Genomic DNA, 23,355 nt, shown 5'->3' with positions numbered 1-23,355 from the left:
GTGAAGTCAGCCTCATATTTTGACCTACACTTAAAGGAAAACTATTCACCGAACTATACGACAAACGCAACGATTTTTCATTTCGCATTGTCAACTTTCCTTTCATCTGCGGCAACATCACTTCATCACCTGCATATGAAATTTTCATTTCACAACTCATACGTTACGCCAGAGCTCGCCGTAGCTACGCAGATTTTTTTGCAATAGAGTTCCTACAATTGACCTCTTGAACAGAATTAATGTTGCTTCAAGATTAAAATCATCTCTACGAAAGTTATCTAGGTTCCCTTGATGACCCTTGCACACTTTGCATCAATCTATACATACAGCAACATAAGAGTTTTATTGTTCCTACAAAGGGGACCTGACCCAGAACTTCTGCAACTTGCCCTGCAACTTGCTCTGCAACCTCTCCACCTAAAATAGTTTCAACTCGATCTATGAAAAGTTCAGTATAAGTTTAAGATTAGTGTGAGTATCAGCCCTAAATAATTTTCTGATTTATTTAATATCACTCGGCTTGCAAATTGCTCTGCTATGTAGGATTTCAGATATTTTACAAGGTATGAACATTACTTATAACGAGGGCAAAGCGCTGTTGGTCTTTCCACAAAATATTGAAAGTGTGACAGTAACTGCTATTTTCTATTTTGAAATCATAAGGTACGATCTATCAACTTTACTCTTACAAATTTTTGTCCGATTCTAATAAGCACGGTAAGAGGTAGAAGTACAAACACGTAAAATAGTATAAGGAATTGGTACAAAACTTTGATGTTACATTCAATTGTATAAAAATGCATATTTGCGAATATGTGATAACACAAGCCAATATTTATGGTTTGACAGAAATTGTTCAACACGGTTCATTCAGTATTAAGCGTAGAATTGCAAGAAAATTAGAACAGTCCTCGTCAGCACTTTGTAGGGGTAACCATTGTTGGGAATCATACTTATGTTATGTGATGATTGGTAGAATCGCCAGAAATTGTTATAGATCAAAATTGTCAAGATGACATTGTTAGGGATTCAATCTGAGTTGGTGTGTTATGGAAAACATCATAAAGCCTAGTTAAAGAATTTTAATGTTCGGACTGAATTGTACCCAGAAAAAAATGTATCAAATGACTTTCATTTGAATCGCGTAAATAACATTTGTGACAGAAGTCATGTAAAATTCATGTAAATCTAGCGATCACGTGAATGCCTTGTAAACTTTCGCGTATAGTTTCAGTCAAGTTAATTTCACGTGATAAAAATTATTACATACAGCTTGATTCTCACAAATTTTATATGAAATGTAGAATCTTCATGTATCTTGATCCCGTCTTAGAGATTGTGCTTTATCACCTTAGTTATTTTGAAAAAAAACTTTATTTTCAATACCTCACTTTTGTCAGTAAAATGAATAGCATAGCCAAGTTACCAATACAGTGCAAGCATATTTTGCAATCCAAAAACTAAGTAATATTTCATAATTATGTACATTGTATATGAGAGTCATGTAGAGCAGCCTACACCTCTCACCGACTTAGGTGTCCCCTAAACTGAAAGGCTGATATAACAAATTTATAATCTATTAATATTTTTTTCGGATCGTATTACGGAAAGTATAATTAACCTAAAACAGTTAGAAATAATAAGAGACTTATCAGTTGAGTAATTGTTTTCTAATCAACATATTACACTAAAAAGGTTAATGGTCAAAGTTTAGTCATTATTTATAGTACGCAGAAAATGTGCTAAAATATTTAAAAAAATAAGTTATCATAGGTAAAAAAACTCGCTCGAACTCGGATGACTTGAACACCTTAGATTTCTCAAACACAATTTGAAGTACCAATTTTGTCTCCTATATAATCAATATAAATAACCTTGGATTTCTGGAACTTCGATTTCTTGAACACTCGAACTGTCCAGTTCGTCCATTCGCAATAGGAATTAGTGTGATTTGGGAGGAGAATAACTGTTCCAGTTATCTTTTTTGGTTATTTTTGAAAAAAAATATTCAGATGGAACGAATGTGCTTTCTAGTATTAAAAAAAACACCCCCAGGACAATAAACTACAATTAAGAATAAAAAATACAACGATGGAAAAGAAAATTAAATCTAACTAATAATTGAACTAACTGTGCTCTCTTATAAGTGTTTTTCTTTCAAGTGAAATTGAATTGAAATGCACATCAGATGATTTTCAGTTGTGGATAATTTGACCAAACCAACCATAACTTACCGCTACATTTCGTGTCTAAAATTCGTCGAAGGTTATCTATCGTTTCCTCAAAATGTTTGTTTATAAAATTTAATTTTTTTATCAACATTTAATTTGATATCGTTAGCATCAACAGTAGAATTAGAACATTCTTTTCAATTAGGTATGTGAACCATAACATATTTTAGTTTTTGTAAACAGGGAAACACCAACAAATAAAGAACAGACAACTCTGACTTTAAGATAGAACGGTTGCAGAAATTTATGTGTAAATTATTACCAGGCTTAAATGGCATCGAATATCATGTTTCCTAACATGCATCCTATTTCTAATCGATCATTATGTTTCTTCGTTGGTTAAAATACATTTGCTTTAAATTTATATCTCTACAAATATATACAGCAATTTTATTTGCGACACATTTCGTACATGTGAGTAATATATACACCGCGGAGAATAAATAAAAAGCCTTATGTAAAAAGAATTTTGGTTCGATGAAAGTCAATGTCTATATTTGTATAAAGTATCATATCCCCTAAATGTTTTCTTTTTTTAAACAAATCGTTACATGTGTATCTTGACAACAATTCAAATTATTTTATGTTTTCACACTACCATTTTGACAGAATTTTCCGTCGTTATAAACTTCTAAATTCAGTCTTACAACTCTAACGTTTGCAGTTTATCAGTGTCATATTTTTATATAAATACGTTGTGACCAATTAGCCTGTCAAACCAATTACAGTTTCTTCTGGTGATGTAGTCGACCTGTTCGTCTTTTTGTAAACGTACTTCATATTGAAACAAATAAAAAGACATACTGTAGTTATATTAATTACCTCTAAGAAAAGATACAAAAACAATGAAAAAAGGAAATACTGGAAGAAATCGACTACCGATTAATACCTGCAAGTGAATATATTTTTTAGCTATATTTAACACTTCACAAATTGGTAATGAAGTATTTTATACAAAATGATAAAAGTATATGATTGATAAAATAAAACAAACTTATACACCGACTGATTTTGTTTGGTGAGTTACAAAGACCAAATATACCCCTATGTTTGTATGACTTTATTTACCAAAATATAAGCATTTTCATTTTACTATCAACATATTTCATCATATATATATATAGTAAAATATATATATATTGGCTTGCAAGACAAGAAATCGACCTAGATAATGTGACTTCTGGTGACCTTAATCCTCGCATATGCTGTAAGGGTCGCTTCTTTAATAACAGAACTGATTGTAAAGTGGAAGTGGTTATTCAACGTCAAGGAAGAACGAAGATCTCAAGCTGTAAAAAAAGTTCGAAAATAACGTAGGAATCCTTTATACGTATTGTGATATAATGTGGCACAAATATGGTCATTATTTATTTGAAAACAATATCGAGAAATAGAGTAATGAATTGAAAAAAAAAAGGCCACGTGCTTACCTGTGTGTTCGTTATTGTTATTTTTTCCCAAGTTTAAAGTATTTAACCCAGTTGTATATCCTGTCGACAATCTTCTGAAGTAATGGCGAAAAATAATAAGATAAGAGCTATCGATCTTCTCTGGAAAAAAAAACCCGTTGTTTTCAGAATACGCTGTAGGTATTATCGACATTTATTGCTTTACTTGCATTACTACAAAGTTATTTAACTGAATCAGCAAAATTCAGTAGAATAAAAACGGAACAAAGTTGGAAGCTAATGCAGCTTTAACAGATATGTCTCACACAAGCACCGATATCACAAGCGAATTTCCCTACTTAAAATGGTAGTTCAGTTGAATTTCTTTTTAGTATTCTGGTAGAAATTGATTCAAATATAAATTCAAGAATGTTCAAAACTGAATTGTTTAAGTTTACAATGATGTCATCTGGTATATGTCACAACTGCATTATAATTGAATATAAACTTATGAAAAAAGTGCAACTAAGAAGTTTTTTTATTCGCAATTTCGGTTAGACTGACTACCATTTTTTTATTCACGCATACCCCATTCCACATTTCTGTTATAATTTTATAATATTTTTTTCTTCAAATCTCTTATTACCAATTCCAAATTCTGAACGGTACAGTAAAACAAGTACTATCTTTTTTTAAAAAGAAGGCCGCCGCAGTAAAATTTTGTTCTGTTAAATTCTAAGTTTCCACATTTCTTTCAAGAAAATAACACATGACACGTAATCTCAAATTTTCTGTACAGTTTTGTTTCGAACGCCACTAAGTTATCAGTATTTGGCCAATCGGAATTGCCATCAGTTGACTTGCGTTTTAATAGGGTATAAAGCAAAACTTTACCGACTGCGTCGGAAAAAAAAATCACTCGATTAATAGATAAAAATCATTTAATTCCTATTAACGAAATCAAATTAAAAGAAATAAACTGTCTTTCAATGAAAGAAGACTTATCCAAATACTTAAAAACTTGGTATTTCTTGCTATCTATCTAGACATTATTTAATGAAAATGTATCTATCTAATGTTTTCCTTTCCTCGTTTGTCTACCCCGGACTTGACTTTTTATGAGCAACTCGGCGGGTGTTTCTAGAAAAGCAGAGGACGCTTACCCTACCGGTGCACCTGGTCCATGCTCCCAGTTTTTAGTGGCGTCAGAGTTGCTCATTTTCTTTTGTTACTTTGTATGTATGATTTTAGTTACTTTATGTTCTTTGTGGTATATGTCTGTTTTCCATATCTGGTTTTTGTCCCTGGATTACATTCTTTTGATTACCGCTATGGCCTTGGTTCACTTGATTACTCTTTCAATATCAGTGAGAAAAATAATATTCAAGGAATATATGAGTCCTATATCTCATTTACAAGTGTCAAAGTAGTTCGTATATGTATCATACGTTCCGGATGCGTTAATTGTGGGAAAAAATTAAAACATACCTCAACTATGATTCTTGCATGTTATCGTAATTACTTAGTAAAACAGATGGTCATTAATGAACTCATGACATTCAAGCAATCAACATATTGCAGCTTTTTCGTCTCGATATCAAAATGTCTCTGGCTTTTAATACATTTAGTTGATTTGGCACTTTCAACTTTCCCAGCCTTTGTCGATCTTTTCATTCCTCTTTAGCTTGCTGCCTATGCATCTCCGTCTTCACTTTTCCCGATAGCCATTGCAACATCCACATTGACCCCATGTACAAACATTTAGAAATTAAACAAACAAAATAGTATTTTTGTTCAGATGAGATAATATCGTATATTTTCAATCGACAACATGTTTGTCCAGTGTGGTGGACGTGTTTTTCAACAAACGGTCGGCATTCCAATGGGAACAAATTGTTTTCTTTACTTACTGACCTATTCCTTCACTCTTATGAGGCTGAATTTATAGCTGATTTGATCAGAAAGAAAGAATATCGTTTGGCTAGATCTTTCAATCTCAGTTTCCGCTAAATAGATGACGTATTATCTTTAAAAAATCCTAATTTCGGGGATTTGATACATCGTATCTACCCAAAAGAACTTGAGATAAATGATACTACAGGCACTGTGAAGTCAGCCGCATATCTTGACCTACACTTAGAAATCGATGGTAAAAGAAAACTATTGACCAAACTTTACGACAAAGGTGATGACTTTTCATTCAGAATTGTCAACTTTCCTTTCATCTGTGGCAACATCCTTTCGGCTTCTGCGTATGGCGTGTTCATATCACAACTCATACGTTATGCCAGAGCTTGCCGAAACTACGCAGACGTTTTGTATCGCACTAGAACTCTAACAAATTGGCTTTTTGAACAGGTGCACCTGGTCCATGCTACCAGTTTTTAGTGAAGTCCGAGTTGCTCATTTGCTTTTCTTACTTTGTATGTATGATTTTAGTTACTGTATGTTCTTTGTTGTGTAAGTCAGTTTTCCATGTCGGGTCTTTGTCCCTGAATTACATTCTTTTGATTACCGCTATAACCTTGGTTCCCTTGATTACTTTTTGTAAAGAATGTATCTAGTTCTGATCTGGGTTTCAAGGGAAAAATCATCAAGTTGAACATTTCTTCAAATCCTTTTTTCTCTTAAAATCTTCAATTTCAAATGATCTTATTGGTTAAAAATTGAGTTGACGATAAATTTGAAACTAGACTAGGGACTATTGCCAAAATCACTACCGGTGGTTTTTTAAGTAGTGAGCTTGTATGCAATTCTTGGTTATTGGGAGCATTTCAGTTAGGTTTTAAAATTTTAACATTTCATAGCTGAACATTACCAAATTTAATCTCAAAATAAGGGTGTATTCAAATCCTTCAACCTCTTTGCTTTAAGCTGCATATTCGTGATGTATTTTATTTCATTTAGTAAACGAGTTTATTTGATAGATAGTAATAATCTACGCAAGATAAAGGAAGCATCCCAAGACCGTGAACATTTCTTATCGCCGATTTTTCGAAATATGTCCAGCACCATGAGAAAAAGGTATACAAAAAAAAAATACAGGTGAATCATGGTCTAGGCGATACCTATTTATTTTGTTTTGGGCTATGACATCGCTGATGTAAATGATGACAATTCGGTTCCCATTGAAAATGAAAACATAGTTCAATAGTAATTAAACGAAAACATAAAAAAAGAATAGTTTTAAACAATGCATTAAAGTGAAGAAAGGAATAGAAATTTAAAATGCAATTTTCTTTTTCATAAATTTTTATTTTTATCAAAATAAAGATTCAATAGATAAAATATCTTTATTCAAAATCAAAAGGTATCTATTCATCCACTTTTCTAAAAAAGGAAAACAAATCCGAAACGGATACTATGGAAATATGTATAAATACATTTTTACTATCCGTATTTCGTCAAGCATGACACGTTATCTTTTGTAACTCTGTTACGTAGAATACTTTAAAATACATATTTTAACGGTTTGTTTTTATTTTTCACTAAACGATAAAATATTGATTTAATTAATGTGTACCGTTTCTTTTGTTTACATGTTTAAGTTTAATCTCTGTGGCGATTCATCGAATTCATCTAAACCAAAAAAAAAAAAAAAAAAAAAAGGAAAAGAAAAAAAAAATTGCAAATGGGTTTTAGGTTTTTAAGGTAAATGTGTTGATTTAATTTCCCTCCAGACTTCTTTTATAAACAACATAATATCTAAAGAATTATCCCAAAATGAATAATTGTTCAGCAATTGTTCTTCCAATTCACCGCCTAAATTTAGAAATGAATTAGACAATCCAACATACCATTTCAGACCCGTCACTCTCTTACCTAATACAGCCAGAGCTTGTCCTTTCTTATATATATTTATGTATACTTGTCGTGCATATGTTTACATTCTAAATTTACTTCTGAGGAAGTACATGTATCATCTATTGATGACGTGGTCTAGCGCGTTTGACATAATTCAGGTGATGATGTCATACATAGCAGAGCAGAAACGTCGACTAAATTTGTTTTTGTAAATTCAAATGCCTTGAATAAACACGTCAATGGCTCTAGATAGAACTTTTAACTTGATCATTTATATATAGACTTAATATGATAATTAAAAAAATACATTAGAATCAATTTCCGAAATAAAACCGCAGGATTACTTTTACCAAAATAATGTTGTCAAGATGATTATATATTACTCAAGTGTCGATTTCACAAAAAGTCGTAAGTGTAAAATTGATCGTAAATTATGACGTCACAATGCTATTTTAGGTTGTGACTCATTACTTACGATCAACTTTACATTTTCGACTTTTTGTGAAATCGACGGCAGGTATTTATTCACACATTCAATATTTGGTTGCGCACACACGAGAGAAACTTTGCTTGCTCTGATGTTCTAACCTTTTGGCCTTCATTTGTTAGGCCAGTTTGTCCCGGAATAGTCACTAATCTTGAGATTGTAACTCTTACCATTTGGAAATGATTTGCAACACTGGTGCGCGTCATCAGACCAAGCCACATTCTTTCTGTCTGTTCATACTTATTTTGGCTTCCAAATCAGGGTTTGTTTTCCACTTTTAACAAATTGTTATTTATATCGGCAGTCAAAGTATTGACGATTTTAATAAGTTATTGATTCTCGTCAAACTCGTTTTTGTTTCGTATCCGTTTCGGATAATCAAAAAGGATTTACAGGTACAATTGGGTATTATTTACATAAATGAACTTTTAAATATATACGTATCACAAGGAAGCAATTGTTTTTTGTATGAACGCATACGTATATTTTGATCTAAATAAAGTTAAAGAAAGGATACGCTATGTCTTTGAAAGTAGTTCTATTTTGCGACTTGTACGTTGTACCAGTAGACAAAAGAAAGTTTGAACCTTCGGTATGATACTCTAAAGAAACTCAAAAGAATCTTCAAAGTTGTAAGGTTCATGCACAGAATCTGAGCAAAAGAGTAAAACAATCATCATTTCTTTCACATCTATAACAAATATCCACGATACAGTTGGCACAAAATTAAAACACGATTAAAATAAACATATCACATTTAGTACAGTACTTTCCATATAACAAATCGAAAATTTTGCACCAGCTTTATTCATTTGCGATCAATCATTAATACCATCAATTTAAATTTGATATCGTTCCTCTTCTTCGATGAACAAAAATGTAGTCACGACTACCTCAAAAATAGCAAAACAATAAAGCAGCCCCGAAAATGTCAGTGTGTAAAGTAGTTGAATCAACATTTAGTATAACAAGAATAGGTATAATGTCTGTGTCAAAGAGACAACAATTCCACCGGAGTGAAAATGTCAGTAAATGATTTTGTGTACCGATCCATTAATTGGACCAAAAAAAAAGTAATAATTAGGTATTTAGACATATACATGAGAATTTATAAATTGACAAAAAATGTTGCTTACCCGCTAAAAGACCTATTGACATTTGTTTGTGTGAAAAAGAAGACAAATGCACAAACAACATATTTACGAGCTGTTACGACATTTACGTATCAAAGTGACGTCAAAAAGTATCGTTGCCATGCAAATTGCATTGATGTCTTTCAAAATTTGGAGGTTTGCCGGTGAATTTTCGATACGAACATGTCAGGGTTTTTATCCTGATAATATCATCTCTTATACGGACTTTTTTTATGACTATTCAAATTGACTATTACCTAGATTTTGACTGTGAGTTAGTTTTGTTATTACCCTTCATATGAGCAATATTCTTTAAAACAAATTTTGTAAAAAAAAATTGTCCAAAATCAATAGGCTTTTAGGATTGAAATATTTTATTTGTTGACGTATGTTGCGAAGATTTCTTACATAGAACAATTTGAAGAAATCAGGTGTTTTTCGCCAATTAAGCGGAATGTACACATTTGGCTCTATTATTGTCTAAATGCTATAGATATGATCGAAAGAACTGCGTAAAGGTTTTGTAATTAATCATAGTTATACAAATGTTATTTAATATGCAGTAAATAGTTCATGGTACCGAGAGTCATATGGCATTATATGGATCGGTCGGTCGCCTAAACAAAATGTAAATGGACCGAAGTGTGATTTTTTTTGGCCACCAACAGGTCTATACTGCAATTAGACCCAAGGTATCATGGCCACCAACAGGTCTATACTGCAATTAGACCCAAGGTATCATGTTTGTTTTATTATACTCCATACATAGAATTTACTCTGACTCATTTATTTCTATGAAAGGAAAATAAAGAAAACGAGTTCTTGAGTTATGAAATCACTTTTTTAATTGGAAATTTAGGCGGACCATATAATTTCCTCCCTGTCCATATAACATATATGGACCGGTAGATATATATAAAAGTAAACGAATGAAATCTTAAGTGTTTAATGTTGTGCATTATCCATACTGATTTAACTAAGTTTTTTTTTAGGCAGAACTGTACATATATTAAACATACCCCTTAGGTGGTGCTGAGGTAATCAACAGGTTCATTACAAGATTATAATTTTAACGAGAAACACTAGCTCTTATAGTAGTACTTTCGAGCAATAAGTTATTTCTTCAAGCATTCCAATTAAAATGTGTACAGGCAATATTATTTATAAATTTGATCATTTCAGGGAGGTTATAGCGGTAATCAAAAGAATGCAATCTAGGGCCAAATACCAGACATGGAAAACAGGCATACACAACAAAGAACACAAAGTAACTAAACTCATACACACAAAGCAACAATAGCAAATGAGCAACTCGGACTCCACTAAAAACTGGGAACATGGATAAGGTGCACTGGTAGGGTAAGCGTCCTCTACTTTTCTAGAGATACCCAACGAGTTTCTCTAAAAGGTCAAGTCGGGAGACGAAGGAGGAAAGGAAAACTTTGACACGTAGAACAAATCAGTTTTCATGAGGCAGATGGATATTCCCAGCGACAATGTTAAGTGAAATAAATGATTTCTGATTTGTTAAGTCAGGTATGTCTTAAGGAGGTAGACCTAGGGTATGGGACACAACTCATAAAGATCATTGGAACGTTTGTATTCGGCATTCTACATCAATATTATGTACGCATCATAGTAACCTGGACTGATTTCATTCGGTTTCAAATGAAAGCTTGGCAGGCTATGGTGAAATTGAATATGATACAAACATATTACTTACTTCATGAGTTATTTCCCTTATCCTAGGTCTACCTCCTTAAAGTAAGTAACTTGTGAAAATTTCAAAATTCAGGTTATTTGATTTAGGATTTAACAATTTCAGTAAAATAATTAATTACAGAAATAATAGGTTCAATATTTAATTGTTTGTATTCACAGTGTCATATTTCTTAAAATTTTGATGTTTTTTTCTTTTCATCTACTTTATCGACAGCCTTATCAACGGCAACTTTAGTAGACTCTTTACAACCTGAAAAACACAGAGAGTTGTATATTGTATACCTTAAAAAAATCTTACTTTTACGGATTAAGAGCATTGAGATATTGTTCGTTTACATTGATAGCAGGTCTGCACAACACATAGTATAAGATTATTGGTATGTTTTAATGTCAGAAACGACATATGTGTGTCTGAACTACAAATACAAAATTATTTCTGAAATTTACAATGCTGTTTTGTATTTTTCCCAGTGCACGTATTCTATCTATTCAAATGAATCTTTTTTTCTAATCCATATTTCATTATATCTCTGTGCTACCTTTGACATAGCTTGAGTCTTTGTTATCCAGAATGATTACTTATAACAGTGTTTTGTCATTCTTTAAAACTTTTGAAGTACCGTAGAAAAAAATCAAGAGTGTATAAATGTTTTTGTTCACAACAGAGTATTAACGATGTCTTCGATTATCTGTTCACAGAACGAAGTTATATTATCTTGTATTAAACATCGGTCATAAATATAACTACCATTCAACATGTAATTTTGATGTGATAAATTTAATGCTACATAGCAGCATTCCAACTTGAAACATATTGCAACATAAAGCAAAATAAGTCTATTTGAAATTCATCTGATTTGAAATTCGCGTCATATGATGATTATGGTTTTACTTTGGTTTTATTTTGTCTTTTGATGTATTATTAATATGTTTCCTATTATTTTTGGTTTGCATGATTTTAACTTTCCAACAGCAATATACAACACATGTCTCTTTTTCGTAAAACTGAACTCACAGCAGCAAAATATCTTCCATAAAACATCTGTTGGAATGCCTCCACTATCCTCCCCTATTGCATTTTGAAGATTTTCTTCTCCTATCAAAGATATATCAGTATACTAAGGAGGTAGTCCTAGGTTAAGGGACATAGCTCTTACAAATCATTGGGACGTTTGTATTCAACATTTTACATCAATATCGTGTAAGCATCAAAGTAACTTGGACTGGTTTTATTCTATTTCAAATGAAAGCTCGGTAGACCTTGGTGAAATTGAATATGATACAAACATGTCGCTGATTTCAAGACTTATGTCCATTACCGTAGCTCTACCTTCTTAAACTATGATAGCCCTTAGATTTCTATTTTGCTCAATTATAGAAATATTGGTATGATAATATGAGACAAAGGGTGAGTGATCTTGTATATAAAAAAAACTTTCTTCCAAAAATAGAAGCTTTCTAGTTGTTCATGGTTATGGGTAGAACGTACAGTGAGAACTCTAATTAAATTGTTCTTTTCGACTAATTGTCAATAGTTCATATTGAATAAACCTAAGAATGCAAGATCAAAAGCTTCTTAAAGTAACAAGGTTCATCAAAAAGACTCCCAACATCTTTAAACTATTCTTATTGTAGAAATTCAGAATTTATTGCCTGAACATGTATTTCTTGTTTTATTTAATTTCATAATTATAAATTATCGATGGATGTACTGCGTTATGGATATTCGTGTACATCAAATAAAGAACTTATTTTCACAATATAATATTTAATTCTGTATAGACTAAAACTCAAAGTAAAATCGTATTGAAAATGATAAGCCAATGCATTGAAACAAAAGCACATCCATTATCAAATTGAAGTGTCCTATGATTTCAAAATAATCAATATAAAATATCAACTTCCGGTAAAGGATAAAGTAAATTTACACATACGCCATTCTAAAACTCGACAAACATTCCTCAGAGTAATTTCAATGCAGTCGCACAATAATATTAATACATTATTTTAATAAAGAACCGTAGTGACTCCTATGATCTCGCTTCTTTGAATTGTGTCAAAGGAGCTTTATTACTGCAGGAAATATGTTTCAAGTTAGTTAGTTAGGCCTATCCAGTAAGACGATGAATCTAATTGAATATATCTTGTCTAATATGTGAAACTTCCAACAAATTGTGATGTCGACCACAAAATTTAAGAACTGTCCGTGTACAGATTCACAGACTCGACAGAATTGTTTCAACTGTGAAATATGTACTGGAGATGTTGGTATATTGCCACGAAGAAAGGTAAGGTGACTATTGGGAAGTCTAAATCATCACTTTGGTCATGAATTTCGAATTAAAACTACCTGTATTATCTATGAGCAAGGCAAGGTCTACGTATGAGACAGACGAAGATGTGTCAAATTTGAATAATTTCAAGTTCATTTGGGTAGAACAAATGTAAAAAAATCCTGGTACTAGGATTATACAAAGACAATATAAACACAGGAAACATGAATAAAAGGACTTGACCATTCGCTTCTTTTTTTTTTGCAGAAGCCTTTGTAAAATACAGGTTTCGTAGGAGTGCAGAAACATATCTGTCAAGAGTGGTGCACAATTCATTCAATTTTTTTCCCGATTGTTCGCTGGAAGAGTAACCAAAGGAACCAGGATTCAAGTTAAAATCAAATGAAAGTAATCCAGGGAAAAGGCCAGACATGGAAAATCCGCACATACCATAAAGAACATGAAATAACCAAAATAATACATACAAAATAACGAAATAAATGAACAATGCGGACTCAAACTGGGAGCATTGACCAGGTTAACCGTTGGAGTAAGCGTCCTTTGCTTTTCTAGGAACACTCGCCAAGATGCTCATAAAAAGTTAAATCCAGGGTAGACGAAAGAGAAATGGAAAACTATGATATGCTGAACCAATCAGTTTTCATGGTGCAGATGAATGCATCGTAACAATCAACGAACGAGTTCATGATGACTTAAAATTTGTAGCAACATAACCATGTTCCGCTAGTCTAGTTGTAAGACGTCTAGCGCGATACAAAAGTTTTAATTACGGCAAGCTCTAACATAACGTATGAGTTGTGATATGAAAACTCCATACGCAGGTGAATACACGTAAAAAAAGACTGAAATTCTAAAGTTTTAACAACATCATACTTGGAGTACTTATTGTCAGAATCAGTGTTTATTTCACTCATGAAATAAGCATTTTCTCTGCTTATACTAAATAGGCACATATATTAGTCCCCTGCCTTGTATAAAAACCTTGGTAAATAAGATCACATGGAACTGACTTGAGCTTGTTATGTGGCTTTGTGGTATACATTGTATACAAACCAAAATTTTGTGCACAGCTTCAAAATTAAGGCTAGTGGAGGAAAAATGCGAATATGTTCGTAAGGTTTTTGAATTCTTGAGAATCCGCATTCTGAGTGACGCCACTCAAGCTTTGGTATCGAATAAAAAATAGGGATAGATATATCATCATTATTTATAGTAACACCAAAGAACGTGAAATATAGACATGTGATTGTTCATTGTGTCTTACTTGGGTATACTACTTGTGAGTATGTTGAGTTGCGAAGAACTGTCAATACCCATTTCCTTAAGGCAATATAGTGTCATTTCTACACAAATACTATGTTGTTAGGAGCTTTGCTTGCTGAAACGACGACGAAATAATCATAAAGATCCTACAAAATTTTCTTGATTATTAAAATTAGAGTTGGTTTTGGAAACTCATTGACATTCTTAGTCGCCGAATTCGGAAAAGTATCAAAGACTTTATAAAAGTTGTCCAATTTCAAAGTGTCTCGTCTTCTTCTTTTTCTAATCTATTTCTTTATGTACGTCCCAACGGCATCCATCAAAATTTTAATATCATGTTTTCAGTTGATGTGCTGGTGTTCATGGTATTTAAGAAAATTTGTAAGGATGTCTTTAAAAGCAACATTATTAAAGATGCTAATTAAATAGGTCGCCAGTGATGACATGTCTAGCTGGAATATAATTAAAGGACACAGTCAGGTAGTCTGGATTTAAAGTCGGCATTTTCTTTTTAAGATTAAAAATTGTGGATGCAACTGGTTTAATGTAGGTGTAGGATATGAGTGGAACCGACTGATCCTTAAATACGGAGGTCGAGAATCCCGTGATTTTTTATTGTGTTATTACCGAAATTTTTGGCACCTAGACCTTTGTTAGCAAAGCTTACTTTTAAGAATGAATGTCTCACTTATTCATTTTTGTTACACCAACAGGTCTCTATAGTCTGTAATTGGCAATATTGGCAATCAATTTGTATCAAAGCGAATATTGTTCAGATGCAGATATGGCCAAAGATTTCTTATTAAATGAGCATAATCTTAAAAGAGGTAAGGCCTGTAGTTTCGTGCATAGTATAGTGACGAATATCTAGCCTTGATTCATGTACGACCGTAGACGATGTTGTACAAAGATGGATGGTGACTAGTATAATGTATATGTTCATAACTACGTTGGCGACGTTGACCTTTATTGATAATATTCACCTCAATCACGGAACTACAGCAGGGATTGGAAAAAATGCCTACATTTTTTATATCATTGTTGCAGATGTATGATTTTGCAGCCCAAGGCCTGGAATCTAGGGACATTTTCTCTGTAAACGGTATGGAGTACTTAAAGTAGACCATTCGTATGGTATATTTTTCAAGGATTCTTACTGCGTTTACATATACATAAATCTAAAAGGTTTTCTATAAAGAACCACTCCCTGTATCGTTTTACTAATTCGTTACATTTTTAGCGCTGGTGTAAAAGTTTTAACACTTTTCACAAGACATAAGCAGGATTTAGTAATTAGCATGACCGAGATCAAACAGGAGCAATAAAAACAACTATTAATATAGATGTTTGGTATGTTAAAAGTCAAACATTACCCACGTCTTCGGCGCGATTCGTAGCTTTGTCGATCTTCTTGTCTCTTTTTTCCTTTGCTACAGACATTGTTTGTGCGATAAGGGTTAACTACAGTACCTAAAATTATAAATTTCATCATATCTGTTTATAGTTTTCTGTTTCGTTTTGTACGGTATCTTCATATTTCCTTAAACACTGAGGATTCATTCCATATAGTTCTTGGTAGAGATTCCTCATACTTTGTAAGAGATAATTCCAAATAATCTACCAAATACACAGAGGAAAATGTTTTAATCGACATATTTGTCCAGTGTGGTGGACGTATTTTTCAACAAACGGTCGGCATTATAATGGAAACAAATTGTGTTCCTTTACTTGCTGACCTATTCCTTCACTCTTATGAGGCTGACTTTATAGCTGATTTGATCAGAAAGAAAGAATATCGTTTGGCTAGATCCTTTAATCTCAGTTTCCGCTATATAAATGACGTATTATTTTTAAACAATCCTAATTTCGGGGATTTGATACATCACATCTACCCAAAAGAACTTGAGATAAAGGATACTACAGACACTGTAAGGTCAGCCTCATATCTTGACCTACACTTAGAAATCGATGCTAAAGGAAAACTATTGACCACATTTTACGACAAACGTGATGACTTTTCATTCAGAATTGTCAACTTTTCTTTCATCTGTGGCAAGATCTCTTCAGTACCTGCGTATGGAGTATTCATATCACAACTCATACGTTATACCAGAGCTTGCCGAAACTACGCAAACTTTTTGTATCGCGCTAGAAATCTAACAAATAGGCTTCTGGAACAGGGTTATGTTGCTACAAGATGAAAGTCATCTCTACAGAAGTTGTATGCACGTCATCATGGATCGTGGATCGTTATAGTGTATCCATCTGCACCATGAAAACTGATTTATTGAACGGGTTATTGTTTTCCTTTCCTCGTTTGTCTACTCCGTACTTGACTTTTTATGGGCAACTCGGCGGGTGTTTCTAGAACAGCAGAGGATGCTTACCCTACCGGTGCACCTGGTTCATGCTCCCAGTTTTTAGTGGAGTCCAAGTTGCTTATTTGCTTTTTTTTACTTTGTATGTATGATTTTAGTTACTTTATGTTCTTTGTTGTGTGTGTCTGTTTTCCATATCTGGTATTTGTCCCTGGATTGAATTCTTTTGATTACCGCTATAACCTTGGTTCCTTTGATTACTCTTGCACAGGGTAGATGTTGTTGGTACTGGAGTCTAGCCTTGTTTTTAATTTGATCGATTATAAGTACCTTTAGTAAAACTTTGTTTTGTTGTATATTTCAATTTTCTTATGGTTTTGGTCCTTAAGATGCTGTTGCTGATGAAAGGCTTTTGTTCTTTGTTGTGTGTGTCTGTTTTCCATGTCTGGTCTTTGTCATTCTTTTGATTACCACTATAACCTTGGTTCCCTTGATTGCTCTTTCATTGAAACACGTAACCAGCATACCGAAATAAATACTATATTTCATTTTTTTTTCAACATTTTGGCTAATTCAAACAAATCTTTTCACTTAAACGTATGTACGGAACAAACAAAAAAGTTACAGTGCGAACAGATGGTAAATGTAATAAAGAGGAAAATGATTTGACATTTAGAAACATGCTGACCATGGTCAAAGGATTCTTACGATTTTGCTTTGTTGATGGAAACGTTTTCTTTTATTCCTTACGGCTAGTGCTATTAGACCCCGACAAGGGCTGTTCGCTCGAAAATTTGGACCCCCTTTTTTTTCTTCGTTTTACTTTGCATTTAGTTCCTTTTTATTTTATTATGGCTATCTTGCACTTATTTAGTATTCATGTTTCTAATTTTGTATCTCCATTTTATTTTGATGGATTCTTTTAAACGATGGTTAAACCAAATTATTCCGTATATTTTGTGTGCACTTAAAAATGAATTCTTACCTTCCTTTAATATGTTTCCTTTATTATAAATTCCTCTTAGCCTTCTTTCAAACATAAGAAAGCATGAAGCCTCGCAATAAACAAAGAGAACAATCAAACGGTTATTTTTTTTCCAGAGCCCCAGAGACGGATATCTATGGCTAATGTCTGTGCAGTTCGACAGTTTTGACACGATGCGGACAATTTTCACTGCTTGCATCTACTTAAACAAAGATAGACAAGCTGATAAAATCACAATCTCCACCATCTTTCTTCAAAAGAAATGTCTTATTATTTTGTGTGTTCAATGGGGAGCTTATAACCACGGACTTTTAACGTCTGTAACGTAACCGCTAGATGTTTAGATACTCTTCAATTTGCATCATTCATATTTTCACATATTTTCTTAAAACAAATAGCATGTATTATATGCAGTATCTAGTTTCTAGATTCTAAATGATAGACTGGTGGAAAGATAAAACCCATTTGCAAGTAGTTCATCTTTTTCAACATTTTACAGGTGCATATGTTGTATTTGACAACCTTTGAATAGACACCAAAGGAAGGCATATTACCTGATATCTTATACTGTTTCCACAGTAATCTATGTATTATAAATGAAGATATAACTGTTGGTTGCGAACTAATTTTGTGCGGTTTCGTGTCGTAGTTTTCACTTCGACATTCAACTAACAAGAGATCTGTTTGTTTTTATGTTAGTATTTACAATTACAAAATAACTCCTGCTACATGGATTTAAGTACTGTACTTTTCAATATAAACTTCTAAATTTTTTGTCGGAAGTTTTTTCTGTTTTTTTTTTGGTAATTTTCCATCTGAGATATGTTTTAACTTAGAACTCTCTATAGGTAGTGGCGATACTCATATAAGTTAACATGTGAACATTCCACAAATAGTATTGGTGGCAATGTAAAATAATTTAAAAATATAGCAAATAAATAACTGTGGATTTGTTTTAATTAGTTTTACTTGTTTTACTAGATGTTATTCTCTTTACAATTATATTTTTCTGCACTTTTAAGATATTGGTTTACGACGAAATCAGTATTATAAAAACCAATATATCAAAGATATATATATATATATTATATTATATTATATTATATTATATTATATTATATTATACTATTGATGTTATCTATTATTTAAAATCAAATAATTCAACATTTTAAGCACGCAAATTAAATTACAAATGGAACATCATCTGTTTGAATTTTATGTGGAATCATACCTTGGCACTTTTACATCTTCCTTTCTATTTGAATTTAATCCTGCTTATGTGAGGTAACTGCTTGAATCACGTGTACAGCATGTCGAAGTTTGCAATATAATATGATTGGTAATTTTGAACTTAATAACTTAATGAACTTTGAACTTTGGTGGACAAAACCAGTAGTCAGACTTGTATTACCACGATCATTTCATATATCATTTATCGAACTTTGTAGTATAACAAATTCAAAAAATTATAAAATACCAAAGCTTCATTCCTTGTTTTGTACATTATGGAATTTTGGCTTTCCATTTCGATACTTGTGGATTTGAGAATTTCTTGAATACAATTTTTAGGATGATGATCTTTGGATTTGATAATAATACTGCTTATAAAAGAGTAAACAAGGGAACAAAGATTCTAGCGGAAAATCGAAAGAATGTAATCCAGGGACAACAACTATACATAGAAAACATACAAACACAACAAAGAACATAAAATTGCCAAAAGTAAATAAGCCACTCGGACTCCACTATAAACTGAGAGCATGGGCCAGGTGCAACGGTAAGGTAAGTGGCCTTTCTAGAAACATCCGCCGAGTTGCACATAAAATTCAAGTCCGGGGTAGACAAAAGAGGATATGAAAACTATAACGCGTAAGTTTTTGTGGTGCAGTTGGATACACCGTACCGATGCAAGAGTTTACGATGACGACCATACAACTTCTGTAGTGATGATTTTAATCTTGTAGCAACATAACACTGTTCCATTAGCCTAATTGTAAGAAGTCTTGTGCGATACAAAACGTCTGCGCAGGCCCGGAAAGCTCTGGCATAATGCATGAGTTGTGATATGAAAACTCCATACATAGGTGCTGAAGGGATATATGCACATATGAATGGACTTTTGATAACACGGAATTAAAAGTCATCACCTTTGTCGTATAATTTGGTCAATATTTTTTTTACCATCGATATCTACGAAAAGGTCAAGGCATGAGACTGACTTCACAGTGTCTGAAGTATCCTTTATCCTCTTCGGAGTAGATGCAATGTATCAAATCCCCGTAACTAGGTTTCTTTAACGATAGTATGCCATTTATATAGACTGACAGTAAAGGATCTAGCTAAACTATTCATTCTTTTGCATCAGATCAGGTATAACATATATAGCATTGAAAAATACGCACTTTCATAGAGAGGATTGAATGATCCTGTTGATTATAATTTTGATTAACTGTCGGGAATTTGGTGGTATTAATTCCGGCGCATTCGTGTGTTTCATCGACATATACTAGATCGTACAAGTTTATTCTAATTCGTAGATTAAGTTTGTCGATTTGCAATTTAAGTCATCCTGACTTGTTTGAAAAAGGTTTTGTTCGTAAGGATACTAATGAAGAAAGAGTCGGATATTAGAATGTTGCATGTTTTGCAATTTTTAATTCCACATTTTGATATAGTAGATTACTCCTTGGAAAACGTGTACAACATACCGAAATGTGAAGTATTATATGGTTGGTACTTTTTCATTTTACATCTCATTTTCTGTTAATGTATATACTACGTCATTTTAGTATTTATTTCTTTTTATTATATATTAATTGCAATGTTTAAAGGGTATATGTTATATTATGCAGAGGTTTTCTGAATCAAGACATGAACAGTGTTTTCTGTCGGTTCCTAAAAAAGTGGTTAATAAAATATATATAGTAGATATGTTTTCTTAGTTTTAATGTCACAGATACTTTTCATTTGATACTATTAATTTCAAACTTCAGGTTCTGGGAAAGAATTGACAAACAAGTATAGCTTTCAAAATTTTTACAATTGCATTTCTTTAATCAAGAAGGTAAAAAAAAGCAACGTGACAATGATTTTCGAGACATCTATCTTGCAAAAAAGAAAACTTACATGTACACTTATCTATGTCTACCTAACTGTTTGAAGGTTATGGTTTAATTTGTTGATATTTTGTCAAATCAAACATTTCTGCTTGTGAGATCGATGCAGTGCAAATACGAATTGGCTATACTACATATTTATTCTTGAACAGTTTTGGTTGTATTTCTGTCTCTTGACATTAATTAACTATATTTTCTGATGCCTTCGCTTTAAAGTTCACAATTATCTATAAATTCATCGCAGGAAATGAGATGTCCGATAATAAAGAAAGAGTAGTTCCGGAAGGGTGCAGTACATGGTATGCGATATAGAGTAATGATACGGATTGTGATACAGACTAACGGAAAGAACGTATATTAGGATATACAAAATACTGGAATTATATCGTAGTTGTATGATAATCATAAAACTGTGTTTTTTCAAACAGATTTTAATCACACATGACAGCAACCCAATATTTACATAGAAAAAGTTTATCATAAAAATATCTATTTATGGTTATCAAGTTAGGATCAACAACTGTTAAGATCAGCTAGATTTTTATTAATTCACAACTTTTTTATTTCATTATCATAATTTGATTTTCAATAAACTGCTTTCATTGATTCAGGTGAATATTTGTCTTCTTTGAATTCTTATCAACAAATGTCAGATAGTCCATATTGCTCGTGAAAGTAAATGGAGTATAACCACATTACCGAATTGTCAGTTCAGTGAGGAAATAAAAAAGCAAAACCCAAGAGAAATACACATTCAAGAACACATAAACTGACAAGTTAAAAAGCAGCAATTTAGCCCCCTAAATCAGAAAAAATCAGCAAGCTCCATACCCTCAAAACAAAAACAAAACAAAACAAACAAACACAAAAACGGAGAAACAAACTTCTTGCTAGCCATCTGCCGTTCTGCCCGGTGAACTGTATGTTCTATAAACATGTAGGAGAAACTGCACCCCAAATGTAGTTCATCAAATATTCTGAAAACGGATACAACAAAACGATCAACTAGGTAACGAAACGATGTCACCAGTCTTTGGATACTATATCCTGGTTCAATGAGTTCTCCGGCGAACTGCTTATCGCTTACATGTATAAATAACGGTTTCTTTTAAACACTTTTAGATAACGTATGAGCTATAAAATGAAAGATTCATAGACTGTGATAGATGTGATGTTACTATACTGATAGCTATTGCCATCACTTGGCGTCCATCGTCGTCGACATCGTCGTCCGTTAACTATTTTGCAAAATTCTTCTCATCTTTAACTACTGAGAGGATTTTAATTAAACTTTGAACAGCTGTTCCTTAGGGTATCTTGCACAAAAGTTGTGTTTAGATTCTTGTTTTGTCAAAAAATATGGCTTCCGTTACTAAAAATTGAAGATAGGAGTCAGACTTTAGTTTTTTTTAATATATCTCCAGAAGCGTTAGGTTAAGCCGAATTCTTACTGGGTAAACGTGTTCAACATGATGAGATATATTTGTGGTCAAATTTCCATTTTAATCTGTCTAGCCATTTAGGAGTTGCTGCCCTTTTTCGACGTTTTTTCTCTTGCTATTTTTAATGTTATTTCTACCAAAAATCTTGTCATCTGACCATACTTGACAAATTGGAATCAAACTAAGTATGAATGTTTCTTGAGGAAGCTTGCCCAAAAAATATGTTTAGATTTTTGATCCGTCAAAAAGACTTGGCTGCCGTTACTAAAAATAGAACATAAGGGTCAGACTGTACTTTTTGCATATGTCTCCAAAACCGTTAGGTAGCCAAATTAAACAGTTAAAGTGTGTGGCATGATAAGAGCTATCTGTGTTCAAATTTTCATTTCAATCTGTTAAGCCATTTAGGAGTTATTGCCCTTTTTCGACCTTTTTTGCTATTTTTAATGTTATTTCTTTCAAAAATCTTCTCTGATACCATTTGACCAACTGGAACCAGACTTTGTATGAATGTCTTTGGGGTATCTTCCACAAACATTATGTTTAGATTTTTGATCCATCAAAAATCATGGCCACCTTTACTAAAAATAGAACTTAAGGGTCAGACTATAAAATTACGTTATAGAATCTGCAATAATGGTACATATGAAATATTATTGCAATGCATCTTTTTTATACGATGATTTTCTGTAAAGAATGTAGATAATGCCAATAAAACACTCATTATTATCATAAACAATTAAATTTGTCTCGCTAATTAAATAGCACTATTGTTTTAACAGGTCGACATTCTGGATTAAAGTTAATGTTTGATTAAATCTCAGACAAAACAATAGCTGACTTATTTAAATGTGCCTCTCCTTCCTGTTTAGAAAATATTTAAGTAGTAGTCTACCAAAGAATCAGGTAGGGATCATTATGAGTAGAATGATATTCTACATATTTGTACACTATTTGAACCAAAGGTACCTGGCATAAAGGGGAAAGGTTAAAATCTTATAACAAGCTTTAAAATCAACAATAACCAGCTAACCCTGTGAGAGTTGTCTTCCTTGGAATAAAACTCTTTTGAAATAGTTTGAATTTATTTCATGATTTTGGACACATTTTATACCAAAATGACAATAATGAATGTCTTGGACAAGTTCAACTGAGGGCACGGAACACTTTTT

At 32.5% G+C, this 23,355-nt stretch overlaps 2 protein-coding genes across 7 annotated transcripts in view; both read right to left on the bottom strand.

The window, feature by feature from the left end:
* The window catches only part of LOC148599638 (uncharacterized), a 41,375-nt gene extending 41,004 nt beyond the window's left edge, over positions 1–371 (bottom strand). For 2 of the 4 annotated variants that reach the window (XM_088557243.1, XM_088557244.1), the window contains exon 1: positions 328–371. In XM_088557243.1, the coding sequence (XP_088413369.1) occupies positions 328–335 (8 nt within the window). In that variant the 5' untranslated portion in view covers positions 336–371. The remainder of the gene's footprint in view (positions 1–327) is intronic. The other 2 variants (XM_088557229.1, XM_088557241.1) reach the window with 2 other exon arrangements.
* A 10,518-nt stretch (positions 372–10,889) lies between these two features.
* On the bottom strand, positions 10,890–17,822 carry LOC148599637 (uncharacterized). 3 transcript variants are annotated; one of them, XM_088558442.1, is made up of 4 exons: positions 17,626–17,822; positions 15,700–15,792; positions 11,781–11,861; positions 10,890–11,015 (listed from the first exon to the last, which is right to left on the bottom strand). In XM_088558442.1, the coding sequence occupies exons 1-4, from the start codon at positions 17,678–17,680 to the stop codon at positions 10,936–10,938; spliced, it is 309 nt and encodes a 102-aa protein (XP_088414568.1). In that variant the 5' UTR covers positions 17,681–17,822; the 3' UTR covers positions 10,890–10,935. The 3 variants fall into 3 exon arrangements, with proteins under 3 accessions (XP_088414568.1, XP_088414569.1, XP_088414570.1); XM_088558443.1 differs by having other exon boundaries at positions 15,696–15,792; positions 17,626–17,818; XM_088558444.1 differs by lacking the exon at positions 17,626–17,822 and adding an exon at positions 16,971–17,169 and having other exon boundaries at positions 15,696–15,792.
* Between the last annotated feature and the right edge of the window lie 5,533 nt (positions 17,823–23,355).

The sequence above is a fragment of the Perna viridis genome, chromosome 13 (genome assembly GCF_037379345.1).
Source record: "Perna viridis isolate PV_CMFRI_1.1 ecotype Kerala chromosome 13, ASM3737934v1, whole genome shotgun sequence".
Taxonomy (NCBI): Eukaryota; Metazoa; Mollusca; class Bivalvia; order Mytilida; family Mytilidae; genus Perna; species Perna viridis.
Note: the sequence above shows the minus strand (reverse complement) of the source record. Positions and strands in the feature narration are given on the sequence as shown.

What these genes read in the sequence shown, in the direction of transcription:
- LOC148599637 (XM_088558442.1), bottom strand. Translation starts at nt 17,680, where the DNA reads ATGTTTGAAAGAAGGCTAAGAGGAATTTATAATAAAGGAAACATATTA. An exon ending in AGGAAACATATTAAAGGAAG is followed by an intron (nt 15,793 to 17,625) that starts GTAAGAATTCAT and finishes TTATAATTTTAG; the next exon opens with GTACTGTAGTTAACCCTTAT. An exon ending in ATGGAAGATATTTTGCTGCT is followed by an intron (nt 11,016 to 11,780) that starts GTGAGTTCAGTT and finishes TGTGTTTTTCAG; the next exon opens with GTTGTAAAGAGTCTACTAAA.